Source organism: Chiloscyllium plagiosum, unplaced genomic scaffold, assembly GCF_037043375.1.
Source record: "Chiloscyllium plagiosum isolate Xiang-an unplaced genomic scaffold, Cpla_swu_hap1 HiC_scaffold_25, whole genome shotgun sequence".
Lineage (NCBI taxonomy): Eukaryota > Metazoa > Chordata > Chondrichthyes > Orectolobiformes > Hemiscylliidae > Chiloscyllium > Chiloscyllium plagiosum.
The window spans coordinates 48,326,609-48,352,731 of NW_028270163.1; the positions used below are offsets into that span (position 1 = coordinate 48,326,609).

At 40.2% G+C, this 26,123-nt stretch overlaps 1 protein-coding gene across 1 annotated transcript in view; it reads left to right on the forward strand.

Annotated features, from left to right (window-relative positions):
* rptor (regulatory associated protein of MTOR, complex 1) overlaps positions 1 to 26,123 on the forward strand; it is a 397,195-nt gene that overhangs the window by 274,469 nt on the left and 96,603 nt on the right. Inside the window, exons 22-23 of the mRNA XM_088000708.1 lie at positions 11,198 to 11,301; positions 22,965 to 23,151. Of these exons, the coding sequence (XP_087856834.1) occupies positions 11,198 to 11,301; positions 22,965 to 23,151 (291 nt within the window). The remainder of the gene's footprint in view (positions 1 to 11,197; positions 11,302 to 22,964; positions 23,152 to 26,123) is intronic.

A 26,123-nucleotide genomic window follows, 5' to 3' on the forward strand; every position in this document is an offset into this window, starting at 1 on the left:
TAAGCAGTAAAGAAGCGTCTGTGAAAACGTGACCAATTTGAAACTCAGTTGTTTGTTCTTTGTCTCTTTATATTACTTTTCTTGTGTAAATAGACTGAAAGTTTCCTTAAGCTTTCATGCAGTGTGAAAACTACAATTTCATTCTCTGCAAATTTAGCCTAATTCCAGTTTCTTGCTTATTAGAGGTTATTTGGCTTGTCCAGCATGTTAAATGGACCACAGCCAAGTAGTGAATAGGGAATTAAGACACAGCTTTTCCTTGACAGCAACTTTATTCTCTCTAATGCAAGTCTTGCAAATCTCCTGTCTCCCCTGCCCACCTGTCCTCTTTTAACTTATTCATTTTTTTTTAATCAACTTGTTTGAATGTGTGATGGTGCATCTCTGTGGCAGAGTGACTTAAACCCAGACCTTCTGGCCAAGATGTCAGGACGCTGCTACTGCACCATGAGACCATTTTTTGGAATGAAATGTGTTTAATAATTATTTATTTAACACCTGATACCATAACAATGTGATTGACATGACATTAATACACCACAGCGTTAGTCTTCCAGTATGCTATTTCATAATACAAGATAATGAGAGGCATAGGTAGTGTCGATAGCCAGAGACTATTTCCCAGGGCAGAAATGGCTATCGCGAGGGGTCATAATTTTAAGATGGTTGGAGGCAAGTATAGAGGGGATGTCAGAGGCGGGTTCTTTCCACAGAGAGTTGTGAGAGCATGGAATGCGTTGCCAGCAGCAGTTGTGGAAGCAAGGTCATTGGGGACATTTAAGAGACTGCTGGACATGCATAGGATCAATGGTTGGCACAACATCGTGGGCTGAAGGGCCTGTTCTGTGCTGTAGTGTTCTACGTTCTATAATAAATTACATTCTATTTATGGACAAAAGAAATGGTTATCTGAGAACTGAACGCAGCTCAATGAATCATTTATAACTTTTTTTACAGAATGCAGAGATTGTTTTTGGACAATGAGCATGAAACTGGTTTTTCTGAGGTTTACAGTGTGCTGTATTTCAGGATGAGCTGCTTACATGGAGAATGTAACTGACCACAGACCTGAGGTGTTGAACAAAACTACTAAGCATGGAAATGCTTGCATTGGAATGACTCTTGCCTTTAAAAACTTGTGCCAATCAATTGTGAAAGAAGGAATAGTCCCTTGAAGAATTCATAGAATTCTCATGAAAATGACACATTGCTTTGAAGCCATTATTGAATACTCTTCATTTCATGTGAAGACAAAAAACTTTTATTTCTGATTAACAAGTATTTCACCTTTCCATCAGCCCACCCTCTCTTCCATTTTATATCTAGCAAACCCAGCAAACTTAATTTGGAATTCTAATTCGTTGGCTAAAACGTCAAGGTTGAATTATAGTATGCATGTTGTGTACATTTGCAAAAAGCTACATCCATTAAAATATGAATACAGGACAGTGATAAATCTTGAGATTGTTTTTATCACCAGCTTGGGATCTTTGGGAATTAGTGTTAGAATCTGCTCTGTATATAAAATCATCGAAAATCTTTTAATCTACTGTGAAGCATTAATATAGTCCATATGTAAGAAGGAAGTGCAAATTTAATTTGATCCTTAAATTTTGTAGGGCTAGGTGAATGCAGGAAATAGTTTATAAAAGTCATGCAGTTACTTTCAACTCATATTTCAAATAATTGAAAAGCCCAACTTCACCTCAGACTTAATCATTGTTCTCATGCCTGAGGGGTTTATCCTGTCCTCATCTGCACTGTGGGATATGATACAAGGGAAAATATTCCAAACTGATTAACTTGCAACTCCACATTTACTGCCTTCTGTCCATTGCAATCTTCCTTGTCAGTTTTCCCTTTGTTCTTACTTTGGCTGTTGCTGTCTCTCAATTCCCAATTCACTCATTTGCTGAGTCTCGTGCCATCTTGCTAACACTCTGATAGTAGTAATGTCAAAGTGTCCTCTCCTGCTCCTGCTAATCACGAGCATTTGGGCTTGGTACTATTCCTCCTCTCTGTAATCCTCATTGTTTCTTCACCTTTCGTTTTTTGGTCTAAAGTGAAGCTTGACATCAGCTATTCATATTCCCCCAATGTTCCTTATACACTCTCTCAATGCATTCAATTCTGGTCTCCCTGCCATAGGAAAGATTTTGTGAAACTTGAACGTGCTCAGGAAAGATTTACAAGAATATTGCCAGGGAGGGATGCTGTAAGGAGAGGCTGAATAGGCTTAGGCTGTTTTCCCTGGAGTGTCAGAGGCTGAGGGGTGACCTTATTGCAGCTCATAAAATCATGAGGAGCATGGATCAGATAAATAGACAAGGTCTTTCCCCTGGGGTGGGGGGGGTTCCCAAACGAGATGGCATAGGTTTATGGTGAGAGGGGAAAGATTTAAAAGGGGCCATGAGTTGCAACTTTTTCACACACAGGGTGGTGTGTGTATGGAATGAGCTGCCAGAGGAAGTGGTGGAGGCTGGTTCAAGTGCAAAGGTGTCTGGATGGTATGAATAGGAAGGGTTTAGAGGGATTTGTGTCAAATGCTGGCAAGTGGAACTAAATTAATTTAGGGTATCTAGTCAGCATGGACAAGTTGAGCGGAAGAGTCTGCTTCCATGCCGTACAGCTCTTTGACTCTATAATCTCAGAGGTGTCTTGCTCAATCGAAATTGCCAGTGTGCCCTGTTTCTCAGACACCAGAACAGTTATCTCTCAGAGATTTCTAATTATATTCATCTCTGTACAAGAAAATATCTGGTATGGAACTGTCTAAGCAACATTGATAAGATCCAGATTTATAAAGTTAAATGCAGATAGCTCACATATTGGACAAATATTTTCATGCTTTTAATTTCTTCGTAATACATTGCTTCAGAAAATATTACCTTTAGGGTGTCAGAAGGAGAAAAGCTCTGGGTGGCAGACTGGGTTACCAGAATACTCAGTCATCTCTTAGGTTCAAAGCCAACCCAGATTAATGGAAGAACTTGCATTTATTTTGCACTGTTTATATCTTGGCCAATGTGGAATGTTTTTCTTCACCAAGAGTTGAGGTGTATGTTTGAGCAGAGCAGATGCTTTGCTCTGTATCTGACCTGCAATGTGAAGTGTGAGAATGACCGGACATCTGAACACACATCATTCCTCTGGTATCATGTCTCATTTTGACCAAAACCAGCCTTACCTGGATTGTGTTTTAACCTGCAGTTCAAATCAAAAAGCAAATAATAGCATTTTTAGAATTTCAATAATTTTCTTTGAAGATTGATAAAATTATGAATTAAATGTTCGTGAGAAAATACTGCAAACAAATTAGTCATTCATGGAATGCTTTTGAACGTATCCAAAGCTGCAGCTTTGGTAGCTGTGTGGAGGATGGCAGTGAGTACAAAAAAAAAGCAACTGTGAGACAGCGAGCTTGCTAGATGCTGCTGACCTGCTGCCTACACGTTTCATCTCAGCATCTAGCAAGGATGGAAAAAACAAAGTGCTGCAGTATATTTTAATCCATTCTAAGTAAGAGATGTGGCAATGCAAATAATGGGACACCTTATGAAAACTATCATCTTTATTGAGCATGATTATTCATGATATGCATGTGCACAGAAGCATTGCATTTTAGAAAACCATTTTCCAGCAGATACATTTTTTGTTCCCTCTAAGCTATGGCAAACCATGTTGGCTTTGTGGAAAAGGTGCATGCATCATCTGGCTAATGATTGCTGATCTGAAGGTGTTTGCCATTGGATAGCTGTAGGAGAAATGCCAAGAACAGAACATGGATCTCGACATATTTATTGACCTGACCAAGGCATTTGACTCAGTCAGCCATGAGAGCCTTTGGAAGGTGATGAAGAAATTTGAATGCCCTGAGAGAATTATACAGTGGCTCAATAGTTCCACGATGGACGGCTTGCTCACACGTGTCTTGGATGGTAGTCATGTTGCCACCCAAATGAACTGGAAACTGCACAATCACAGCCAACTCCAGGCAAAGACCAGAGTCTCCATAGGCATACATGGAGCTGGGCTTGTTTTCTCATGCATATTAAAACTGTGTCATTATTATAAAGTAAAGTGAAATAATGTACCAGCTTGCTCCAGGAAAGCACCATCTCGATGTTTCAATCCATGTCAGAACTGGGTAATTTCACTTAACTTGGCAGCAGACTCCCTTGAGATAGCTGTATTGACAATAAGACTATTCAAGAATAATCAAAACAAGTGTAACCTTCAGCACATTTCAAAGATCAGAAGGAATGAAGGAGAGTAGGAAGCTTACCAAACTGAGACTTGGCAAACAATAGTCTATTCCGCACTGCTCTATGCATATGGGACTTGGGAAGCCGAGGACCTAGTGATATTAGGTCTGTTAATTCAAGTTCTCGGGTAATGTTCTGGGAACTCAGGTTTGACTCCACCATGGCAGATGAATCATTTTTTTAAAAAACCTGGATTGAAGAGTCTAATGACACTGACATTCTCACCCATGTTGATATGCCAAGAATCTATCCAATATTGCAGCAGTCGCAACGGAGTTGGGGCAGCCAGAATGCCTGACCCTGGTGTACCAAAGTGCCTTTCCTGTGGAGAGCTTAATCTGGGTGCACTGTCACGGTGATCGAAGGGTGTGTTAAAGGACACTCTGAAGGCTTCACACGAGTTTTGAAATCACCTGGATCTTGTTAGTAAATGGTGCACCCTTCTTTAAAAGCATGCGCATATAAAAAGCAGAGAGGGATCCCAAGCCAGCAACTTGACCAAAACTCAATCATCTGTGATATTCTATCCTAGCTGGGAATTTGTATTGCAGACATTTTGTCCCCTGTCTAGGTGACATCCTCAGTGCTTGGGAGCCTCCTGTGAAGCGCTTCTGTGATCTTTCCTCCGGCATTTGTAATGGTTTGAATCTGCCACTTCCGGTTGTCATTTCCAGCTGTCCGTTGCCGTGGTCGGTATATTGGGTCCAGGTCGATGTGCTTATTGATTGAATCTGTGGATGAGTGCCATGCCTCTAGGAATTCCCTGGTTGTTCTCTGTTTGGCTTGTCCTATTATAATAGTGTTGTCCCAGTCGAATTCATGTTGCTTGTCATTTGCGTGTGTGGCTAATAAGGATAGCTGGTCGTGTTGTTTTGTGGCTATTTGGTGTTCATGGATGGGGATCGTTAGCTGTCTTCCAGTTTGTCCTATGTAGTGTTTTGTGCAGTCCTTGCATGGGATTTTGTACACAACATTGGTTTTGCTCATGCTGGGTATTGGGTCCTTCGTTCTGGTGAGTTGTTGTCTGAGAGTGGCTGTTGGTCTGTGTGCTGTTATGAGTCCTAGTGGTCGCAGTAGTCTGGCTGTCAGTTCGGAAATGCTCCTGATGTATGGTAGTGTGGCTAGTCCTTTGGGTTGTGGCATGTCTTCATTCTGTTGTCTTTCCCTTAGGCATCTGTTGATGAAATTGTGCGGGTATCCTACCAAAAGAGGGAGTTTGACCCCACCCCACAGCTTACCAATAGGATAAACAACACACTGAGGAACCTACAAAAAAACGGACAGATAACTAGGTCTGACCTACAAAGAATGAAACCTGAAAGCAACAACACCCCCAGATTCTATGGGCTACCTAAAGTGCACAAACCAGACATCCCACTCAGACCCATAGTATCACTACCAGGGACACCATCACACAAACTGGCGAAAGAACTACAGCAGAAACTGAAACACCTGACCAGCGGATCCAGACACTCTATACAGTCAACACAGGAATTCTTGGACATCATCAGGAATATACATATAGACAAGAAGAAACCATGGTCTCATTCAATGTAACAGCACTGTTCACCTCTATTGACAAAATGCTAGCCAGTGAAACAATAGCCAACCTGCTGAACATACAGAACAGACAACAGGACATTGAACCTATCAACAAAGACTGCATACTCAAACTACTGGACCTGTGCCTCACAACGCACTTCACATTCAACAACCAAATATATGAACAAATCAACGGCACACCCATGGGCTCACCCATCTCTGGACTCATAGCAAAAGCGGTAATGCAAAGATTAGAACAAACAGTCTTACTGCAAATTCTACCCAAACTCTGGGTCAGATATGTGGATGACACCTTTGTAATCATTAAAAACACAGAAATAGAGAACACACACCGGATCATCAACGCCACACTCACAGGAATCAGATTCACTAGAGAGGAAGAAAAGGACAACCAACTCCCATTCCTAGAAGTGATGGTACAGAGAACACAGAACGGAGAATTCACCACAAAGGTATACAGGAAAGCCACACACACAGACCAAGTCCTAAACTACGAAAGCAACAACTCCAACACACACAAAAGAAGTTGCATCAAGACACTATTCAAAAGGGCCACAACTCACTGCAGTATACCAGAACTGCAAAGAGAGGAAGAACAACACCTATACAATGTATTCGCCAAAACCGGATACCCGCGCAATTTCATCAACAGATGCCTAAGGGAAAGACAACGGAATGAAGACATGCCGCAACCCAAAGGACTAGCCACACTACCATACATCAAGAGCATTTCCAAATTTCCAGACTACTGCGACCACTAGGACTCCTAACAGCACACAAACCAACAGCTACTCTCAAACAACAACTCACCAGAACGAAGGACCCAATACCCAGCATGAGCAAAACCAATGTTGTGTACAAAATCCCATGCAAGGACTGCACAAAACACTACATAGGACAAACTGGAAGACAGCTAACGATCCCCATCCATGAACACCAAATAGCCACAAAACAACACGACCAGCTATCCTTATTAGCCACACACGCAAATGACAAGCAACATGAATTCGACTGGGACAACACTATTATAATAGGACAAGCCAAACAGAGAACAACCAGGGAATTCCTAGAGGCATGGCACTCATCCACAGATTCAATCACTAAGCACATCGACCTGGACCCAATATACCGACCACTGCAGCAGACAGCTGGAACTGACAACTGGAAGCGGCAGATTCAAACCACTACAAATGCCGGAGGAAAGATCACAGAAGTGCTTCACAGGAGGCTCCCAAGCACTGAGGATGTCACCTAGACAGGGGACGAAACGTCTACAACACAAACTCCCAGCTCGGCGAACAGAACCACAACGAGCACCCGAGCTACAAATTTTCTCACAAACTTTGAACATTCTATCCTATCCTAATTAAGGCAGAATCTGCAGGGGGCAGATTGGTTTTAGCTGTAACCTATCTACCTACCAAAAGCCTACCAAGAACTCCAGGTGGTGAACATGGTCAGTTTTGCCTCAAAGGTTGAACAGCATAAAACTGACCTGAAGAACATCTTAAAAATACAAGACTGTCCATGTTTCTTCATTTCAAGTCATGTCTAAATTCAGTTAATCGTGAGCAATGTAATGTGCAAATATTTTTCATATTTTGCTGTCAAGTCTAACATTTGTTGCTCATCCCCAGTTGTCCTTGAGAAGAAAGTGGTGAGCTACCTTTTTGAACTGCCATAGTCAATACAATTAGGGAGGAATTTTGACCCAGTGATATTGAGGAGTGACAATATAGTTCCACGTCAGGTTGGTGTGTGGCTTGAAGGAGAATCTGTATATATATCTGTTGTATATATGTTCTCATATATCTGATACCATAATAATTCAAGGTAACGATCACAGATTTGGCTGCTATTGTCAAAGGAAGGTTGGCACATTACTGCTTTGCATCTTTTGATGGTACATATTACTGCCACTGTGTGCTGGTGCTGGAGGAAGTGAATGTTTAAGTTGGTGTATGGAGTGCTAATCAAGTCGACTGCTTTGTCCTGAATGCCGTCGAGCTGCTTAAGTTTGTTGGAGCTCATCCAGATACGTAGAGAGGATTCCATTGCATTCCTGACCTGTAACTTGTAGATAGGGGACAGGCTTTTGGAGAGTTAGGAGATGAGTTACTTGTGCAGAGTTCAGACCCTCTGACCTGCTCAGAGAGCCACAGTATTTATATAACGAGTCCAGATAAGTTTCAGGTCAGTGGTCACTCCCAGGGGATTGATGTTGGACTATCAGCAATATTAATGCCATTTAACTTTTAAGTGGAGATAGCTAGGTTATTTCTTATTGGACAGGGCCATTGTCTGGTACTTGTCTCTTATCAGTCCAGATCTGGCTGCTTTCCAGATCTTGCTGCAAGAGGGGAGGTTATTGATCATGCTGCTGAAGATGTTTAGTCCGAGGAGAGCGCTATGAGAAATTCCTGAAACAAGTATTTAGGGCTAATGACTCCAATCAGCAGAGTATTTCCCCCTTATTCCTATTGATTTAAGTTTTATGAATACTGTTTGATGCCATATTTGGTTGCTTTGATGGCTGGGCAATCGCTCTGGTCTCTAGAAGTTCTTTTATATGCGTTGGACCAAGTTTTAAATAATGTCTGGAGCACGTGACCTTGCTAATGTACATTTTAGTTGCACATCATTCCAAGCATTTCTCCCCTTAGCTATTAATAATTTGTGTTGAGAAAAATGCTCTCCATAATACAAGTCCCTTTGCCAAGAACCCTTTTACCACCTCCGATGTAGATTTGGCTTTAACGTTTCAAACTGGGTTTGCAGAGTTGTCATGCATTCCAAAATCAATTATCATCTATTCTAATTCCATATTTAGCATGATTGTAAATAACAATAAATGTCCCAACAATATAATTGTTAAGTAGTTTTAAAGCACCTGAAAAATTCATCAGATGTTTAAAGGCTAATTATAATTAGCACAAATGTGGAAAGAAGCTATTGATAGCTTGCGAGAAATGATCAAGCAATAATACATAATGCATGTTACAAAATACTTCTTACGACATTAGGCATCCTGGAGAAGAGTCTACTTGGTACTTCCAATGCTGCCAATCTTGAGTTCTTAACTGATGGGCACCTCTCAAGGTTTATTGCTATTTTTGTACAAAAATATTTTTGCTTGTTCATATGTTGATATAACAAGTCACAAAGTTTAGAAACATTTGGTATCTTTCTTACAAGAGATTTTTAAGTTAAATGATGGATTGCCTGAAAACAATATAAATATTAGCCAAATAAGAATGGCAAAGATAATAGTTACAACTAAGATGTATACTTAATGAGTGCAGATAGTTTTGGTTAAAAACCCTGCAGATCTGCAGAGGATGGTTAAAGATCATAGTCATGAGAGGTTATGTGTGAGAGTAAAGAATGCTTTTCTGTTTAGCACACAGGGAAAGTGGACTTGAGTCAACGCTGAAGAACACACTAACAAATGGTAACTTATAGAGTAGCTACCTGATGCTCAGATTTGGTCATTTATTGGTTACAGAGCCAACTCTCAATAGATATGACCTTTGTTCAAGTAGATTTAATGATGTACAGGCTTAGTGTTGAATTTGAAATAGATTATTATGATCTAAAATGCTGCTGTACAATATATTTTCTTTAATCACATTCTCATGCATACCCTTTGAGAGGATCCCAATGAAGATATGTGTCTAAAAACTCTCTCAGCTCAGTGGTTGACAATGAACCTCCAGTCTCCCCCTCCCAGCTTGCAGCTGTGAAATGGTAGAATGTGCTTTTGTTTCCTGCAGCCCATTCTATGTATGAGTTACCATTTTGAAAGGATGAAATTCTTGATATCAGTTCTACAGTTACCTGTTATTCACTTAAACTTTCTTTCCAACTGTTAAAGTGATTTGTTGCATTTTCTGGGTTAACTTGCTTTAATCAAGGCTTTTGTGACTGTATACCTATCCATGTTCCTTGATAGTTGCCTCTCTCAAGTTTGCAAAGAAAATTTTAAATGGCTCTATCCTTTGGTGGTGGTGGATTGCATAGTTTTTTGTTAGTCCTACCTCAGTAACTTGAATTTTTTGTTGGCCCTGTTTGACGTTTTCCTTTTGTCTCTGTGAGCTGAGGTGGGTCCAGCAGGCAGGGTTGGTCTGGTCAGGCTGTGTTGGTTAGAATTATCTCTTGTGTGATCGTACTGTGCCTATAAGAGATGTGTTCTGTGCTATTTCTTGCAGAGGGGTTTTATCACAATGGTACTGAAATGGTGTCTCCTTCAGACAGGCAGTTGGTAAACAGTTTGGAGTTCTTCTGCGTTAATGTTTAATGAGACAAAAGAATCTGGGCAGGGTCAGGGCTCTAACAGACATTGGAAGGCTTTTAGTTTTGCTTTTAATTAGTGAGAAGATTTCTGCTGGCTGCTGGAGTTAAATGTTTGAGTTCCCGGCTGCTACAGTGAAGTCTTTGACTGCAAGCCTTCCTCATATAAATCAAAAGTGGCAGATTGTTTTTTCTGGACTGGAGGGTCTGGACTGGACTGCACATGAGAACCAAAACTCTTTCGCTGAATTATATTTGTGCTATGGGTGTGTTTCTGGAATGCTGACTATATTTGAGCAGATGATGATTATTGGTTAAATACTTGTTAAGTACTTCAATAGAGTTAAAGTTATGTCAATTCTTTATTTTCACAGTTTTTACAGTTAAAATGCCAAAACAAGGTGCTTTGATTAAAGCCTGGTGTGGGACAAATTGAAACACATCTGAAACTCAGCAGCTTACACTTGCCTTTAACGAAACATAAAAATTGGGGTCTCGGGTCTGGTCCATAACACTTCATTGCTGATTTTAATTTATTACAATCTGCCTATTTGATGTCTTTTATTTGATCTTTCTGGAGTCTGTTTTGAAATGCAAAGTGCCCTGCTCACTTTATTTTCCTTTCTTGTTTTCAAAAATGTTACGTTGAATATTATAACAAAATGAAACACCATCCTTTTTAAGAGTAATGCTGAAACGGAGTTCATGTGAAAAATTGGATTTTGTTTATATTTTGCTATTGAAAATTTGGGCACAACAGTTTAGGGGTAATGCTGAGCTTCTAGACCTAAATAATGTCAAAATCGTGATTTAACCATGCTTACAAGTTTATCTTTTTTTAAAAAAAAGCAAAATGACTAATTTTTTATAATGCTGATAAAGCAAACATTAAATTCTTGAAAATTTTGCAATAATGTGACATCGATGCCTCAGATCCCTTGATCAGTCTTGGTATATTTATTCCAATAAAATGGAATAACTAAATATAATATGTTCTTTCCAGATGATTTATGAATATTTGATATGTGAATTCATCATATTATAAAAGTTTTACTATTTTGATAAATGTTTCCCTGCAGGCTACAGTTAATGCCCGACCACAACGTATTCTAGATTCCACAAATCTCACACAGTCTGCACCAGCCAGTCCTACCAGTAAAGGAACACACATTCATCAAGTTGGGTAAGTCCTTGAGCTAGTGGTGTAATGCATTCCTCGATACTATATGTTCTTGCAGCAAGTTGTTCTCAACAGGAAATCTGTCTTTAGCTTTAGCTTGCAAGCATGAAGTTGATTAGATCCCGCTCCCTGTATGAGTAGCCAGGTAAGGCATGTTAGGGTCACAATCCTTGTTGCAGTCCTAAAGTCTGATATTCTATATTCCTGCTTCTGAACTGAGATAAATAATAAAAGTCTTCATTAATGGCATTCACTTCCCGTGCATGCTAACGTATTTCCATTGCCACAGGTTATCAGTCTTGCTTTATGTGTAAATGCTGTCAATTCATAATCTAGACTGCATATTGTCCAGGCTTGTTTTAAAAAATTCTCAAGGTCAGGTTCGTAGGAGAGTAGTCTGACACAGAACAAACGACCAAGAGGCGAGTCTGCTAGAATATGGGCATTTTATTCCCCGCAGCGTCGCCAGAACGGGTCTGGCTTATACTCACTCTACATGTTACCAAAACTGGGAGCCGTCAGTTCTCGTAGAGCGGTTGCCAACAACCCACGCTCGGCGGTTAAACGTAACCCCGGAGCAGACTCACCGAACTGGAGACTTTTCCAGCTGATATACTCTTTTCCAGATATAAACATTCATGTGAACAGCAGAGCAAGGCTAAAAAACACATTCCATTCTGGTTACATACAGATAAGAAGATTCACACGGGACTAAGCAACACCTCCATTCCGGTTAGATTCACACATGTATTGGGACATAATTTTTAACCGTTTCACCACATTCCACTGCTTGGAATTTTACACCACAAGGCTTCTGTCTCATTGCCTTGCACATTCACAGGTTTCGGTTGCTGCTGTTTCCCAGCCCCCAGGAAGCCTATCCCCACTTCATGCCACAGTCAAACTTTGGATTCCAGCATCTGCAGTTTTTTTTTGTCTCTAACAGACAGAGTGAAGCCTGATGTACCTCATATGGCTGCACACATTTGCCTGTCCTCTTTTCTGTAGGACCCCATGACATGCACACTTTGCTTTCAATACATGTCCATGCCACAGATATTCCCATCAGATAAGGGGCACAGAGGTTCCAGCCTTTCCTGCCTTATCATGCAACATCATGTGTCAGTACTCACCCAGAAGGAAAGAAAAACTGAGATAGATGCACAATAGTCAGTAAATAGAGAAATGACAAGGCAGTGAGAAATGTTGTTCTGGGGATGTGGGTTTTAATATTCTAGGGGAACCAAGTTTAAGTGCCATGATGGCAGATATTGGAATTTGAATTCAATTTAAAAATCTGGAATTAAGATCTGATGATGACCATGAATCCATTGTAGATTGTCAAAAACAATCCATCTAATTCACTAATGTCCTTTGGGGAAAGAACCTGCATCCTTACCTGGTCTGGCTTATATGTGACTCCAGACCTACAACAGTGTGGTTAACTCTTATCTGCCCTCTGGCAATTAGTGATGGGCAATTAATACTGACCTAACCAGCCACACCTCATCCTGTGAATGAATGAAAATAAAAGACACGACACAAATCATTAAGTATTGATAAACCAGGAGCTGTATGCTTCAAATTACTGTGAAAGACACTACAGGAGAGATGTTGGGATTGGATGAAGTTTATGGATCACCATCTTGTGCTCCATTCAGCCTGTGTAACAACTTGAATCAAGATTTAGGTTTGGGTTAAGCAGTAAATAAGAAAAGGCCCATATAGAAATCAAATTCTAACCAAGCCCAGTGGATGACCATGCACCCAGAAAAGAAGCAATATTTAGTATCTGCTGTATCACTGATCATTTTACAGTTTTAAAGCATTCAGGTTCCTTTTAGCAAAATTCCTACTGTGAATTTACTTACGCTGTATAAATTATTTGGATAAATGGGAAAATGGTATTATAAGCTCGCAATAAATAGACTATATGACTGATAGAAAAATAATGTAAATAACCACTAAGTATTCCAACCCAAGGAGGCATTTCATTTTAAGAACAATTACAGAAGTGCATCTCCTGGTTTTCATTCATGAGTGCTTTGCCGAAGGTAAATCCTTGGCTTATTGCCGACTGATGCTTCACCCTGAGTCTCTTGCTTCGTGGTTTGTTTCTCTCTGGTAGTTTGCCATTGCCTTCCACTCTCGCGAGTGAGGTGAGGTGACAAGTCCATGCCAACTGAAACTGTTGACATTAAACTGATCCACACCAACCATCTTGCCAACTTAGGGTGTAGGTTTGCTCGCTTAGCTCTAGGTTTGATATCCAGACGTTTCATTACCTGGCTAGGTAACCTCATCAGTGGCGACCTCCAAGTGAAGCGAAGCTATTGTCTCCTGCTGTCTATTTATATATTTGTCCTGGATGGGTTCCTGGGGTTTGTGGTGATGTCATTTCCTGTTTGTTTTTTGAGGGGTTGATAGATGGCATCTAGATCTATGTGTTTGTTTATGGCGTTGTGGTTGGAGTGTCAGGCCTCTAGGAATTCTCTGGCATGTCTTTGATTATCCTGTCCCAGGATAGATGTGTTGTCCCAGTTGAAATGGTGTTTTTTTTCATCCGTGTGTAGGGCTATGAGGCTCAAAAAAAATACAGTCCACAGATTCCTCAAGAACAAACCACGACAAGCAGACAAAACACAGCCAGAAACTCTAACCACCTTACCATACATCAAAGCAGTCTCAGAAATGACAGCCAGACTACTATGACCCCTTGGAATCCTAGTAGCACACAAGCCCACCAACACTCTCAAACAAAAACTAACAAACTTAAAAGACCCAGTACAAACCAACTGGACAAAACCAACGTCATCTACAAAATTTCATGCAAGGACTGCTACAAACACTACGTAGGACAAACAGGAAGAAAGTTAGCCACCAGGATACACGAACACCAGCTAGCCACAAAAAGACACGACCCTCTCTCCCTCGTAGCCCTACACATGGATGAAAAAACCCACCATTTCGACTGGGACAACACATCTTTCCTAGGAGAGGCTAAGCAAAGACATGCCAAAGAATTCCTAGACTCCAACCACAATGCCATAAACAAACACATAGATCTAGATGCCATCTATCAACCCCTCTGAAAACGAACAGGAAATGACATCACCACAAACCCCAGGAACCCAATCCAGGACAAACATATAAATAGAAAGCAGGAACAACAGCTTCACTTCACTTGGAGGTCGCCACTGATGATGTTACCTAGCCAGATAATGAAACGTCTGGATATCAAACCTAAGCTCAGCGAGCAAACCTACACCCTAAACCTCAACCTGAGCTACAAACTTTTACAGACCTTGCAAAAATCTTGCCAACTGATTCATCTGAACTCCTACTGATCAAGGGATGCTAATTATGAATTATCGTATTGTGCTGTTGGTGATAAAAATGAATTGCGGTCATGCAATTCATATTCCTTATGACTTGTGAGTGCGCTGTGATTTCTTTGTGTGCTTTTCTTTTGAAAATGGCCATACTTAAAACTAAAGTGGGAGGAATACACTACCGACAACTTGTCCCACAATGCCTCTGGTCACAACATAAAATCCTTTACCCAATCACTGATATGGCCTATTATGTACTTTATTTGTATTAGGTTTATAGCAAAAAGAGCTATCATCTAGGTGTCTTTTAATAAACAGAATTATTAACTTATTAAATAAAGCTTACTCAACAGGAGATTTCAAACTAATTAACAAGTACAATTCATAACATGAAAGTAAATAGTTACCCCTGTAAGTAATCTCTCATATATGAGCATGCGTGCACGTGTATGCCAGGTAGGGGAAAGCAAAAAAAATGGATTTTTCTGCAGGTCTTGGGGGAAAAAAAGCTTTTTGCTAATGATTGTTGCTATTTGAAGGTAGAAAGGATAAGGAGTGAATTGTCCAAATACCTGTCAGTCTGGTGGTTTGCCTTGTGTGCACAGATTACTGGACACATACAATTGTTTCTGGAATCTTTGCGGATGCAGTTGAGACAAGCCCCTTGAGAGGCATCTCACAAGAACAACTGGATCAGTGTTCGAGGTACTGCACTGGCCGTGTAAGGCTTTGTTTTTCAGAAATAGGGAGCTGAGCTGGGAAACTGCAGGCTCGACCCCAAACCCCACTGCTTCCAAAACACTGTCAAACAGAAGCTAGCTTTCTGGTAGCCATAAAACCCAGGCTGATAACTTCTAGAAATTTGCTAAATCCATATGGTTTCCAAAAAATGCCTTATTTTACAAAAAAGTTCCAATGTCCAAGTGATGTCTTAAAAAACAGTCCAGCTAGCTACAGAACTTGAAATGAGTCAATTTTACATAATCCTTCAAAACTCAAGTCCTCAAAATAAATGAAATATGAAATCGTAGTGATACAGGGGCTCATTTCTGTGCAGCCTTTGCAGAACCGTGCGATGCTTGCTGTGCAGCTTAGAAGGAAAGTTGGTTGCAAAACAATCATTTCTTAAAGTGCTGCTCTTTTGCTAGCACAAAGTTATAACTAAATTAATAGCTGAACGTTTTCCTGTCTATATTGGACATTACTTTTAATGAAACCATTGAATTGCACAACACAATGTGACCATTTGTCCCTGGACGTCTAAGGCATAGAAAAGTATTTTTTTATTTGCTCTCTGTTCAGACCACGTAAACTGTGACCCCTCAATGAAGTGGTCCATTCACATCCTGAGACTGTTATAACAAAATAATTTCAAACGCTCCAGGCCTATCACTGGAATAATAGAACAAAAAATTGAAGACGGTCAATTCAAAGAAATTAACTTTTATTTCTTTTGGTAACGCAACTGTGATTGTACGTGCACAGTTAGTAATTATTGAAAAGCTGAACATGTTTTGAAGAAATAGTTTTTTTTTGACATCTACTCCTTGCCTTTACCCTTGCAGGATGTGGGTTGTACTGAAGTTTTGTCAAACTGTGCTCATCATAAATTCCTCAGTTTCTGACAGTAAAGGACCTACATTAGATTTCACCAATCTTTTCTTTACATAGCTATAGAAACGTTTACAGTTGGTTCATATGTTCCCCACAAGCATACTTTATACTATTTTCCCCTTCCTCATCAAGACTACTATAATACTCTGCCATATATCCAGTTAGTCACCTTTTCAGAATGCTCTGATAATTTCAATACACCTTGCTATCTTTAAAGAATTTGCACAGCTAACTGATCAACCAATTTGTTAACTTATAAACCAGTTCTTCGGAGGGGCCACTGAACTAGGAATGTTAACTGATTTCTCTCCACAGACATTTTCAGACCTGCTGAACCTTTCTGTTTTTGTTTCTGATTTCTAGCATCCGCAGTTCTTTCAGTTTTCATTTGCTAAACTATCTGACTGGTGACTTTGGGCAAAACCCTTTAATCCTAACCTAACCCTTATTCTTGACTTTCTTTCTGTACGTGCCAAAAGTGTAGTGCTGTACAGCAGGTCAGGCAGCATCCGAGGAGCAGGAGAATCAATGTTTTGAGCATAAGCCCTTCATCAGGAATCAGATTCCTGATGAAGGGCTTATGCCGGAAATGTCGATTCTCCTGTTCCTCGGATGCTGCCTGACCTGCTGTGCTTTTCCAGCACTACAGTCTCGACTCTGATCTCCAGCATCTGCAGTCCTCACTGTCTCCTCTCTTTCTGTAAATATGTTTCAATTACTATTTCCTCGTGCCTCTTCTGTTATTTCCCAATATACTTCCCAAGCTAATAAAACATTGCTTCTTTCTATTTTTCTTGCTAGAAGCATACTGATTTAAGGAACATATCTCCCTCCCCTATCCCACCCAGTTTTATGATCCTTGTGCCTTCCCTCTAAGCCAGCTCCCAGGATGGATAAGAGTGCATAAACTTCTGACCTCTGACTCGGAGGTCAGACTGCTGTGTTGTGCTACAGATTCATTCTGTGGTCATTGGTGATCACAAAGAATTTGATGGTGGAGAACATGTTAATGATCATGGGGAAACAGGACTTCATCATATTAGCGATGACCATTCCCTGCCTCTTGTATTTCCTGCCACTAGTCAAACTGTGTAGGTTGCCATTTGGATGATTCATTCCTAAGAGTTGTATGCGCCCTGTAAATAACAGATGGGCTTTTATTAAAGAAGTGACTATTACAACACTGGTAACAGTGAGTTCTGTGAAGTGCCTATCCCATCACACATGGTACTGTGTAATCTGACAAAACAATAAATTAGCAAGAATTATTGCTTAAGAGCATGGTTCTCTTTACTCATGTCTTTGATTTATATAGGTACTGAATTTGAATTGATTATTATGGACTGTTCTCCCCAGTTCTCCTCTTGGGTTTTTGATTATGGACTGAAATGGAAAAGGACTGTTTTAAAAATCAAGGATTGTAGAAGTTGACAGCAATTTTACGAAGTGCTGTTTACCTTGATGCCTGTTCAATCAGTGGGGGATGTTGAGTTGCAGACGAACTGGAATCAGTATATGCACCAAAATAAGATTCAACTGGCAACAAACATCTAATTGGTCTGTGATTTGGAGACCAGATATCACCAGCAAAGACCTTCTGCCTGCCAACAGCTATGTGATTGGCTCATAGGTAGCTGAACAGTTTTGTGGTTGTGAACATTTGATGAGAAGCTATTGCACCTCCAAAAGGAAGAAACAGTCCCTTTCTCTGCAGCAAGAATACACCAAGCCTGAAGAAAGGCAGTTTGTTTCTCCTCATCAATTGGTGTAATCTATGGCCCTTAACCAAATAGACAGACTTTGAGGGGGAACCAGTCACTCTGTGCCTCCTATAAGCAAGTAGGAGTACAGGAAGTAGGAAGATCGAGGAGCAGCAAGTCCTGCAAACCAAAAGAATCACCTGTGCGAACAATGTGAACAGGGACTATTGAACTTTCTGCACAGTCTTTCCCTCTGCTGATAACACCCTTTTTGTGTGTGTGTGTATGCAAATGTAGGGGGTGTTTTCTAATGGAGTTAGAGATCATCCTCTGATGGTTTATGATAGTTTGCCTGTAGCTAGAATATATTTATTCAGAGTAAATAGCAGTACTTATTAAGTGCAGAAACTGGTCTGTGCATATGTCAACTCGGGTCTAAAAGGGATGCAATTTGTGGAATTTTGCACAATTGTATAAAATGTTTAATCTTTGTGAAGATTTGATTTCTAGTGTGCTGCTCCAATGAGAAATAATGTATTTGGTACAAATATTCCTTATGCAACCACATTAACTAAAAACAAAGCTTCAGCAGTGCACTTGTCAAACATTGTACTGCAGCTTTAACTTGTATGTGACATACTTTTTATATGTTTGAAGAGGACACAAATAATCTCCTAATGGGAGAGCAATTTTAGTTTGTTTAAGCTGGGGAAAGAAAGTTTAATCAATAGTGTCTGGGTTTAGTGCCACTCATTAAACAATTTAGGACCATGATTTTATACTTGCACTTAGACATTAAAATCATCTTGCCTGTGGGAGCTATGGAAGCGTGAATTCATTCAATTAATCATGACATGTGTGGGATCCTCAAACACCAAAGTAACTGTTAATCATTACTGAAGCACACTGCCCTTGATTCGGAATTGATACCTGATGACCATGCGATTCCAAGCAAATCCACTCCGATGAATGCCTCTGGCTGGTTCAAATGTTAAATTTTAATAAACATATCACTTTTTTAAAGATTCTAAAATTTTGTAGCCTGTGGTATTGAAAAGCTGTACCATATTTCAATAGTGCACTTAGATTTGTGATGTAAGATGTGTGACTTGTCCATATTTTAATATCATCTATTTAAGAGCTTGATTTTAGCTAATGGCCCCTTCTTTTGGTCTGTGTCTTTAAAGTTTAATAATTAATTTGTAAACATTTCTGTAACTTGGTGATTTATAAAACTGCACATGTGGAGAGAGACAGTGCTCTTGGAGGCTAATGGGAAATTTGTTTTCCTTGAGAGAGTTTTTTGTGAGCTAACAAAATAAACAGATGTGCATTAGGCTTTCAGAACAAATGTTTTGTGGCTTTTGATTGGGAGAACCACTCATAGCTTGGAAAAAGTTTATGGATGTCAGTCCTCGTGTTTTCAGAAGTCTTGGCTGAAGCTGGATGTGTGAAACAGTTGGTCCTCAAAAGGGAAATAGTTTTCAACTGTTAAGAAATAGGTTATTCTGAGGAGTTTAGTTTTAAAGTTCCAAACCAGAAGTGTTTGGTTAAAACCCTGAAGGGATTATTTGAAGCTGACAGCACTACACTCAGTTGTGTGAAGGTCATAGAAGAGTGTCTCACATTCTCAGGACTGGGAATTAAAGAATCTGTTAAGTCAAACACTGTGATAGAAAAGGGAATTCTCTGTCTGGTGTGAGTACTGCAAAGAAGTGCTGTTGGATTTAATGAGATTGTAGATTTTCATGTGTTCTAAAATCTTTAATGTTAACAGTTTGATTTATTTTGATTTTGTTTTTAATTGTTTGAGTATAACACACTTCTGTTTTATTGTTAAAATCAAATCTGCAGCATGTAAAAGACTACCTTGCTAAAACCATAATAAAATTTCAAGCCAGATTTCAGTCTGGGATCTGACTTAACCAGTAATATTCAAGAGGGATCTGGACATGGCTCTTGCAGCTAAAGGAATCGAGGGGCATTGAGAGAAATTTGGAATGGGATACTGAAATTGCATGATCAAGCAGGGTCATATTGAATGGTGTGCAGGCTCAAAGGGCTAGATGGCCTACTCTTGCATCTATTTTCTATGTTTCTGTGTTGGGGCTGTCATCAGCCATTTTTGCTTAAGACTTGAAAGAGTTCAGCAAAGGTTTACAAGGATGTTGCCAGGGCTGGGGGATTTGAGCTATGGGGAGAGGTTGAATAGACTGGGGCTGTTTTCCTTGGAGTGTCGGATACTGAGGGGTGACCTCCAAGAGATTTATAAAATCATGAGGGTAAATAAACAAGTCTTTTCCCTGGGGTGAGAGACTTTTAAAACTAGAGGGCATAGGTTTAGGGTGAGAGGAGAAAGATATAAAAGAGACCTAAAAGGCAGTTTTTTCACGCAAAGGGTGTGCGTCTATGCAATGAGCTGTCAGAGGAAGTGGTGGAAGCTAGTATAATTGCAACATTTGAAAGGCATCTGAATAGGTACATGAATAGGAAGGGTTTAGAGGGATGTGGGCTGGGTGCTGGCAGGTGGGACTAGATTGGGTTGGGATATCTGGTCAGCATGGATGAGTTGGACCAAAGGGTCTGTTTCTGTGCCGTACATCTCTATGACTCTGACTATTGGAGTGAATCTTTACAGAGGTATCAATTGGGAGACAGGAGAGCCCAAGGCACGTGGCAACTTTTATTCGTGTATCAACTGGTTCAGTACAAGGAGAGGCCAAAGACGACTTTTGAATCTGACCTTGACACGAGGGTTCAATTCCCCTCTTAACCTGCAGCTCAAATTAGAAGAAAAGTCAATGACACTCTAATTTCACCTTCAAGTAAAATGTATTTTGTGTTTTTCTTGTAACACTGACATGGTGGCACATATTCCTCATGCATACTACTGGTTAATTAGTGCTGGGTTGTTCAACTTTGATAAGGTTCCCAGTACATCATTCAGTTACGAATCTTGTTGCTGTGATCTGAATGGGCCCCTTTTGGTATATGGGAAACTTGTGACCTCTTATCTCTCAATTATGATGTCTGTGTCTGCTATTTTGTACAGGACTGTAACAGAATTGTCTTTGAGTTTTCTCACCATTCCAACTCTCGTAGCTGTTGTCCTTGATAAGAGATAGGGAGGCCCCTTTCTATTTTAAACCTTTCTTTCTAATAGTTTAGTGATTAATATATTTCTTGCTATAGCATCTCTGAATCTTACCTTGATAATCTGAATGATTATCTTGAAGAATCTTAATTAAAACCTACTTGTCGTATTATAACTGATTAGAAGAAGATTGAATAAATAATTGATATGAAATGTTTTTATCTTTAGGATAGCAAAGAATCCTACAGTAGTGTAAACACAGCTATTGTTTTAAGTCCTGAGAGCACAAGCCTTTCCCACAATCTCTTGTTCCTGCTAAACATGTACTGCAAAGCTCGTTAGGGTTTTTGTCGGCTTCTTTAGGTGTACTGTCATGTGACGGCTTTAACACTATGTAATATCATCAACTGCGATCATAACCTATGACATGCTATTTTCAGATAACCCTATTTCCACAGTGTTGGAATAAATTCAGTATATGCAGTTGTAGAACTAAGTCCAGGAATATTCCATTAACCTATTTAATAATCAAATTATCTTCATCTCAGATTATCTTACTAAAGGTTTCACTCATTAAAATATTTCATCAACGTAAGATTGTGATGCTATGAAATGCAACTTTTCTTTGAAGGGACTTGCTTGAAACGTTTGACAGCAAATCTGAGCCTGGCATAGTTCCCCCTCTCTGATCTATCTTTTCTCATGCAATAACTTAATAGTTTTGCTGTCAAGATTCATTTGTTTCATTAACATAAAACAAATAAGATCAATTTCTTTGTTCACGAGGTTGAATATAACTGGCAAAGCTATAAACATCTGTTTTTTAAAGCTTCAGCAACCCAAAACTTCAACTAATATTGTTGAACTTGCTGCTAACGATAAAGTCTAGCCTTGTCAAATGACCACTCAAAATCATCGTCTGACCTAATCAATGCAGTCGGGCCTGCCTTTGGACCTAACCTGCATTAAAAAATAAAGGTTTTTGTTGCTCAGTTATTGTCAGTGTCCTGTGTGCAGTAAAACATGGACAGTCGCAATCCAATTCACAATACCCATCGAGTGCACAGTTTTAATTTATTACAAATTGGCTTGCTTACACAAAAAATCGCAAGTGGTTACTTGTGTAGGAAATGGAAATTGATTGGTGTTGTAGAATGTCCTTTCCTGAGATGAATAGTAACAAGATTGTTAGAATAGAGGAGAAGGAATAGTACCTTGTTTCTCCCCTTCACTCTGGAAACACTTGAATCCCCTGCTTTGCAGCTGTTACAGAGCTGGTGCTGACATGGTGGGACAAACCTCTTTTTGTAAACCAGGCAAAGTATTATGTTCAGTATTTGACAGTCACCATTTTCTTATTTTTATTAAATAACACCACTTAGTTCCTGGCAATAAGGAAATGGAAAACATAGAAAATAGGAACAGTTGTAAGCCCAAAAGACTGCAGACTGCTGGAAATCACAGCAAGTCAGCCAGCATCCATGGAGAGAGAGCAAGCTAATGTTTCGAATGTGAATGAGTCTTCATCGGAGCTAATGTCAAGTGTGGAAGAGGGGTGTCGGAGAGAAGAACAAAACCTCTTCAGAGTGGGCATTCCACAAAGAGACGGGGCAGTTATGGGCCATTTGGTTATGTTATGTTATTCAGTCTGCTATGTTATTCAGTATGATTATGGCTAATTCTCAACACCGTATTTCTGTAACCCCTTGGCAACTGTAAAATCTAGAAATCTAACTTTCTTTCTTAAATAAATTCAGTGACTTTGCCTCCATGACCTCCTGGAGGCCTCGCCCTTTTGAGTGAAGGCCTGCCAGTCTGAAATGTGCTAATGCACATCCTGAGACAGTGAGACTGTTATTTCCATGTAACTGAATGGTAGCAGAAGGCTATGTCTCAATCTAAATTCTGTTTTCATTTTTGTTCCAGAGGTTCTCCTCCTATACCCAGCACTAGTAGTTCCAGTCTAACCAATGATGTGAGCAAACAGACAGGACCTAGAGATATTTCAGCAGTACCACGACCAGGAGCTGGTGCCACTGGGGGGCCGCAGTACACTCCACATTCTCATCAGTTTTCACGAACACGAAAGATGTTTGATAAAGGTCCAGATCAGGTAAGAACCTGTTGGATATGTTGCAAAGAAGGTAAAATGGCTCACAGCATTGAAGTAAGTTTTTTTTTAATTGAATTTAAGTAGCACACCAACAAAGGAAATACAGTATTTGAGGATGACTGAATGTTTGGTTTGAGAGGAAAGTGCTCCAGGAAGTTCTTGAAGAAAACGTTGCTAAGTATTATCATCGGCCGAGGAAGATTCATGGCTCCCATGTTGTCTTTGTTTAAAACAAAACCTTCTCATTAAATTGCAAATTTCATTTCATTTTTCTCCTCTTCAGTACATGGCTGCCACATTTGAATTAAATTTAATTTTCTTGATCAAAAATGAAAGAGATACAATTCTGAGGTTTTCTTGAGAGTGGAGTTTTATTGTCCGAAGTAAAAATGATATGAGTAACAAAGGCATAGGTATTGAAGTTACATCAGGGATAGAAAGTCAGGGAAGGAGGGGTATTTAACCCAGATGAGAAGAATAAATGGCAGCAGCAATTTTTTGAGTCCTTGATTGCAAGAGTAAAACCTGAGCCACAATTGTTTCACTGCTATCCTCTTTCCTTGTGAAGCTCTCATATATGCTGGATTTCTCAGTCAACAAAAGGTTTTTCCAAGTTGTTTCCCTTTCCGGCACTAGTTTGGTAAGATTTGGGAGGGGAGCTTTCCATATCCTTGCTGTTGCTTTCTCTTTGTTGCTCAAAGTTTTGTTTGTATATTTCAAGTCAAGTTCCAGTTTTCTTCTAAGCTGAAAATTCCACAGGTAACCTTTCATCTCCACATTTGAGGTTATGTCAGTGAGAGTAAAGCAAGAAATACAAATTTCTTGACACCACTAATGGTTGATAATTTTTTTCACTGTGATTGTAGCAAAATGTGGAGTTGCTGGCATTGGAATGAGGTGGACAGTGTCAAAAGTCACATGACACCAGGTTATAGCCCAGTGGGTTTATTTGAAATCTCAAGCTTTTGGAATGCTGCCCCTTCATTGGGTGAAGCCCACTTCACCTGACGAAGGAGCAGCGTTCTGAAAGCTTATGAGTTCACACAAACCTGTTGGACTATAACCTGGTGTTGTGTGATTCCTGACATTGTAACAAAAGGGGTCCCAGGGAGGGGATTCCTGATCTCCGTGCTTTTATAGCTGCATGTGTGATGCCAATGATTGGGTGACGAGAGTTAAAGGTTAACAGAGACCATAGTAGGAGAAGCACTAAGCTGATGGAGCATTGTGCTAGAGCTGATGTCGAGAGGGTTTTTTTAATCATTCATTTGTGGAGTGCGTGTCATTGGCTGGCCAACATTTATTGCCAGTCCCTAGTTGGCCTTAAGAAGGTGGTGGTGAGCTGCCTTCTTGAACAATTGTAATCCATGTTCTGTGGGTAGACCCACAATGCCATTAGGGAGGGAATTCCACGATTTTGACTCAGTGCTAATGAAGTAACAATGATACATTTCCAAGTCAGGATGATGAGTGACTTAAAGGGGAACTTGAAGTGGTGGTCTTTCCATTATCTGTTGCCCTTCTAGGTGATAGTAGTTGTGGGTTTGGAAGGTGCTTCTGAGGATCTTTGATGAAATTCTGCAGTGCATTTTGTTGATAATACACACTATTGGCTACTGAGGATGGAGGAAGTAGATGCTTATGGATGTAGTGCCAATCAAGCCAGCAGCTTTGTCCTGGCTGGTGTCAAATTTCTTGAGTGTTATTGGAGCTGTACTCATCCAGGCATGTAGGGAATATTACATCACATTCCTGACATTTTTTAGGAAGTCAGGAGGTGAGTTGCTCGCCACCGTACATAGCCTCTGACCTGCTGTTGTAGCCAGTATTCATGTCATGAGTCGAGTTGAGTTTCTGGTGAAGATTGCTGTGATTGCTTCAGCCTTATCTTGGGCTCTTCCATCGTTGGTTACAGGAATATTTTTTTGAGCCGCCTCCTTCAGTGAGTTGTTTAATTGTCCACCACGATTGATAACTGGGTGTGGCAGGACAACAGGACTGAGATCTGATCTGTTAGCTGTAGGATAGCTTTGCTGTCACTTCCTGCTTATGCTGTTTGGCATGCAAGTAATTCTGTTTGGTAGCTTCACCAGGTTGACACCTCATTTTCAGGTATGCCAGTGCTACTCCTGCTATATCCTCCTGCACTCTCCATTGAACCAAGGTTGATCCCCTGGCTTGATGGTAATGGTTGAGTGGGGGATAGGCTGGGCCATGAGGTTACAGATTGTGCTGGAGTACAATCCTCTGTTGCTGATGGCCCACTGCGCCTCATGGATGCCCAGTCTTGAATTGGTAGATCTGTTCAAAGTCTGTCCTATTTAGCACAGTTATAGTATCACAAAACATGATGGAGGTTATTTTCACTGTGAAGGCGGGACTTCGTCTCCACAAGAACTGTGCGGTGGTCTCTCTTACCAATGCTGTCATAGACAGGTGCATCTGCAACTGGCAGATTGGTAAGGATAAGGTCACATATGTTTTTCCCTTGTTGGTTTTCTCACTACCTGCTGCACACTAAGTGTACCAGCTTGTCCTTTAGGACATGACCAACTTGATCAGGTAGGGAGGGGAGATGCCCTCAATTATTTTGAGAGTTTTCCTATCAAAGCATAGATGGACTGCAAGATAAAACTGGTCAGTGAGCTAGCTTCTTGTTGAGCTGAATTTGGTGTGGGTCTAGTTAAAGGCAGCAGCATTTTGGTTGGGTTTGAGATTAAGGAGATTTGAATATGACCAGGGGAATGCTGGATTAGCTGAGTCCTTGAGTTTAAAAAAAAAGCATATGGGTTGAGACAGGGTTAGGCAGAGATGGATGATGTTGAAGAGTAGAGTTTGTCTTTGCACAGGAAGTTTCACCCAGGAGCGAACTCCAGATTTATCTTTGCCACATCTTGAGTGCTGAGGTATTTAGATGTTAATTAAAAAGTGTGGTTTGAAATCCTCACCCATGGTACAGGCTGCTGTCTTCC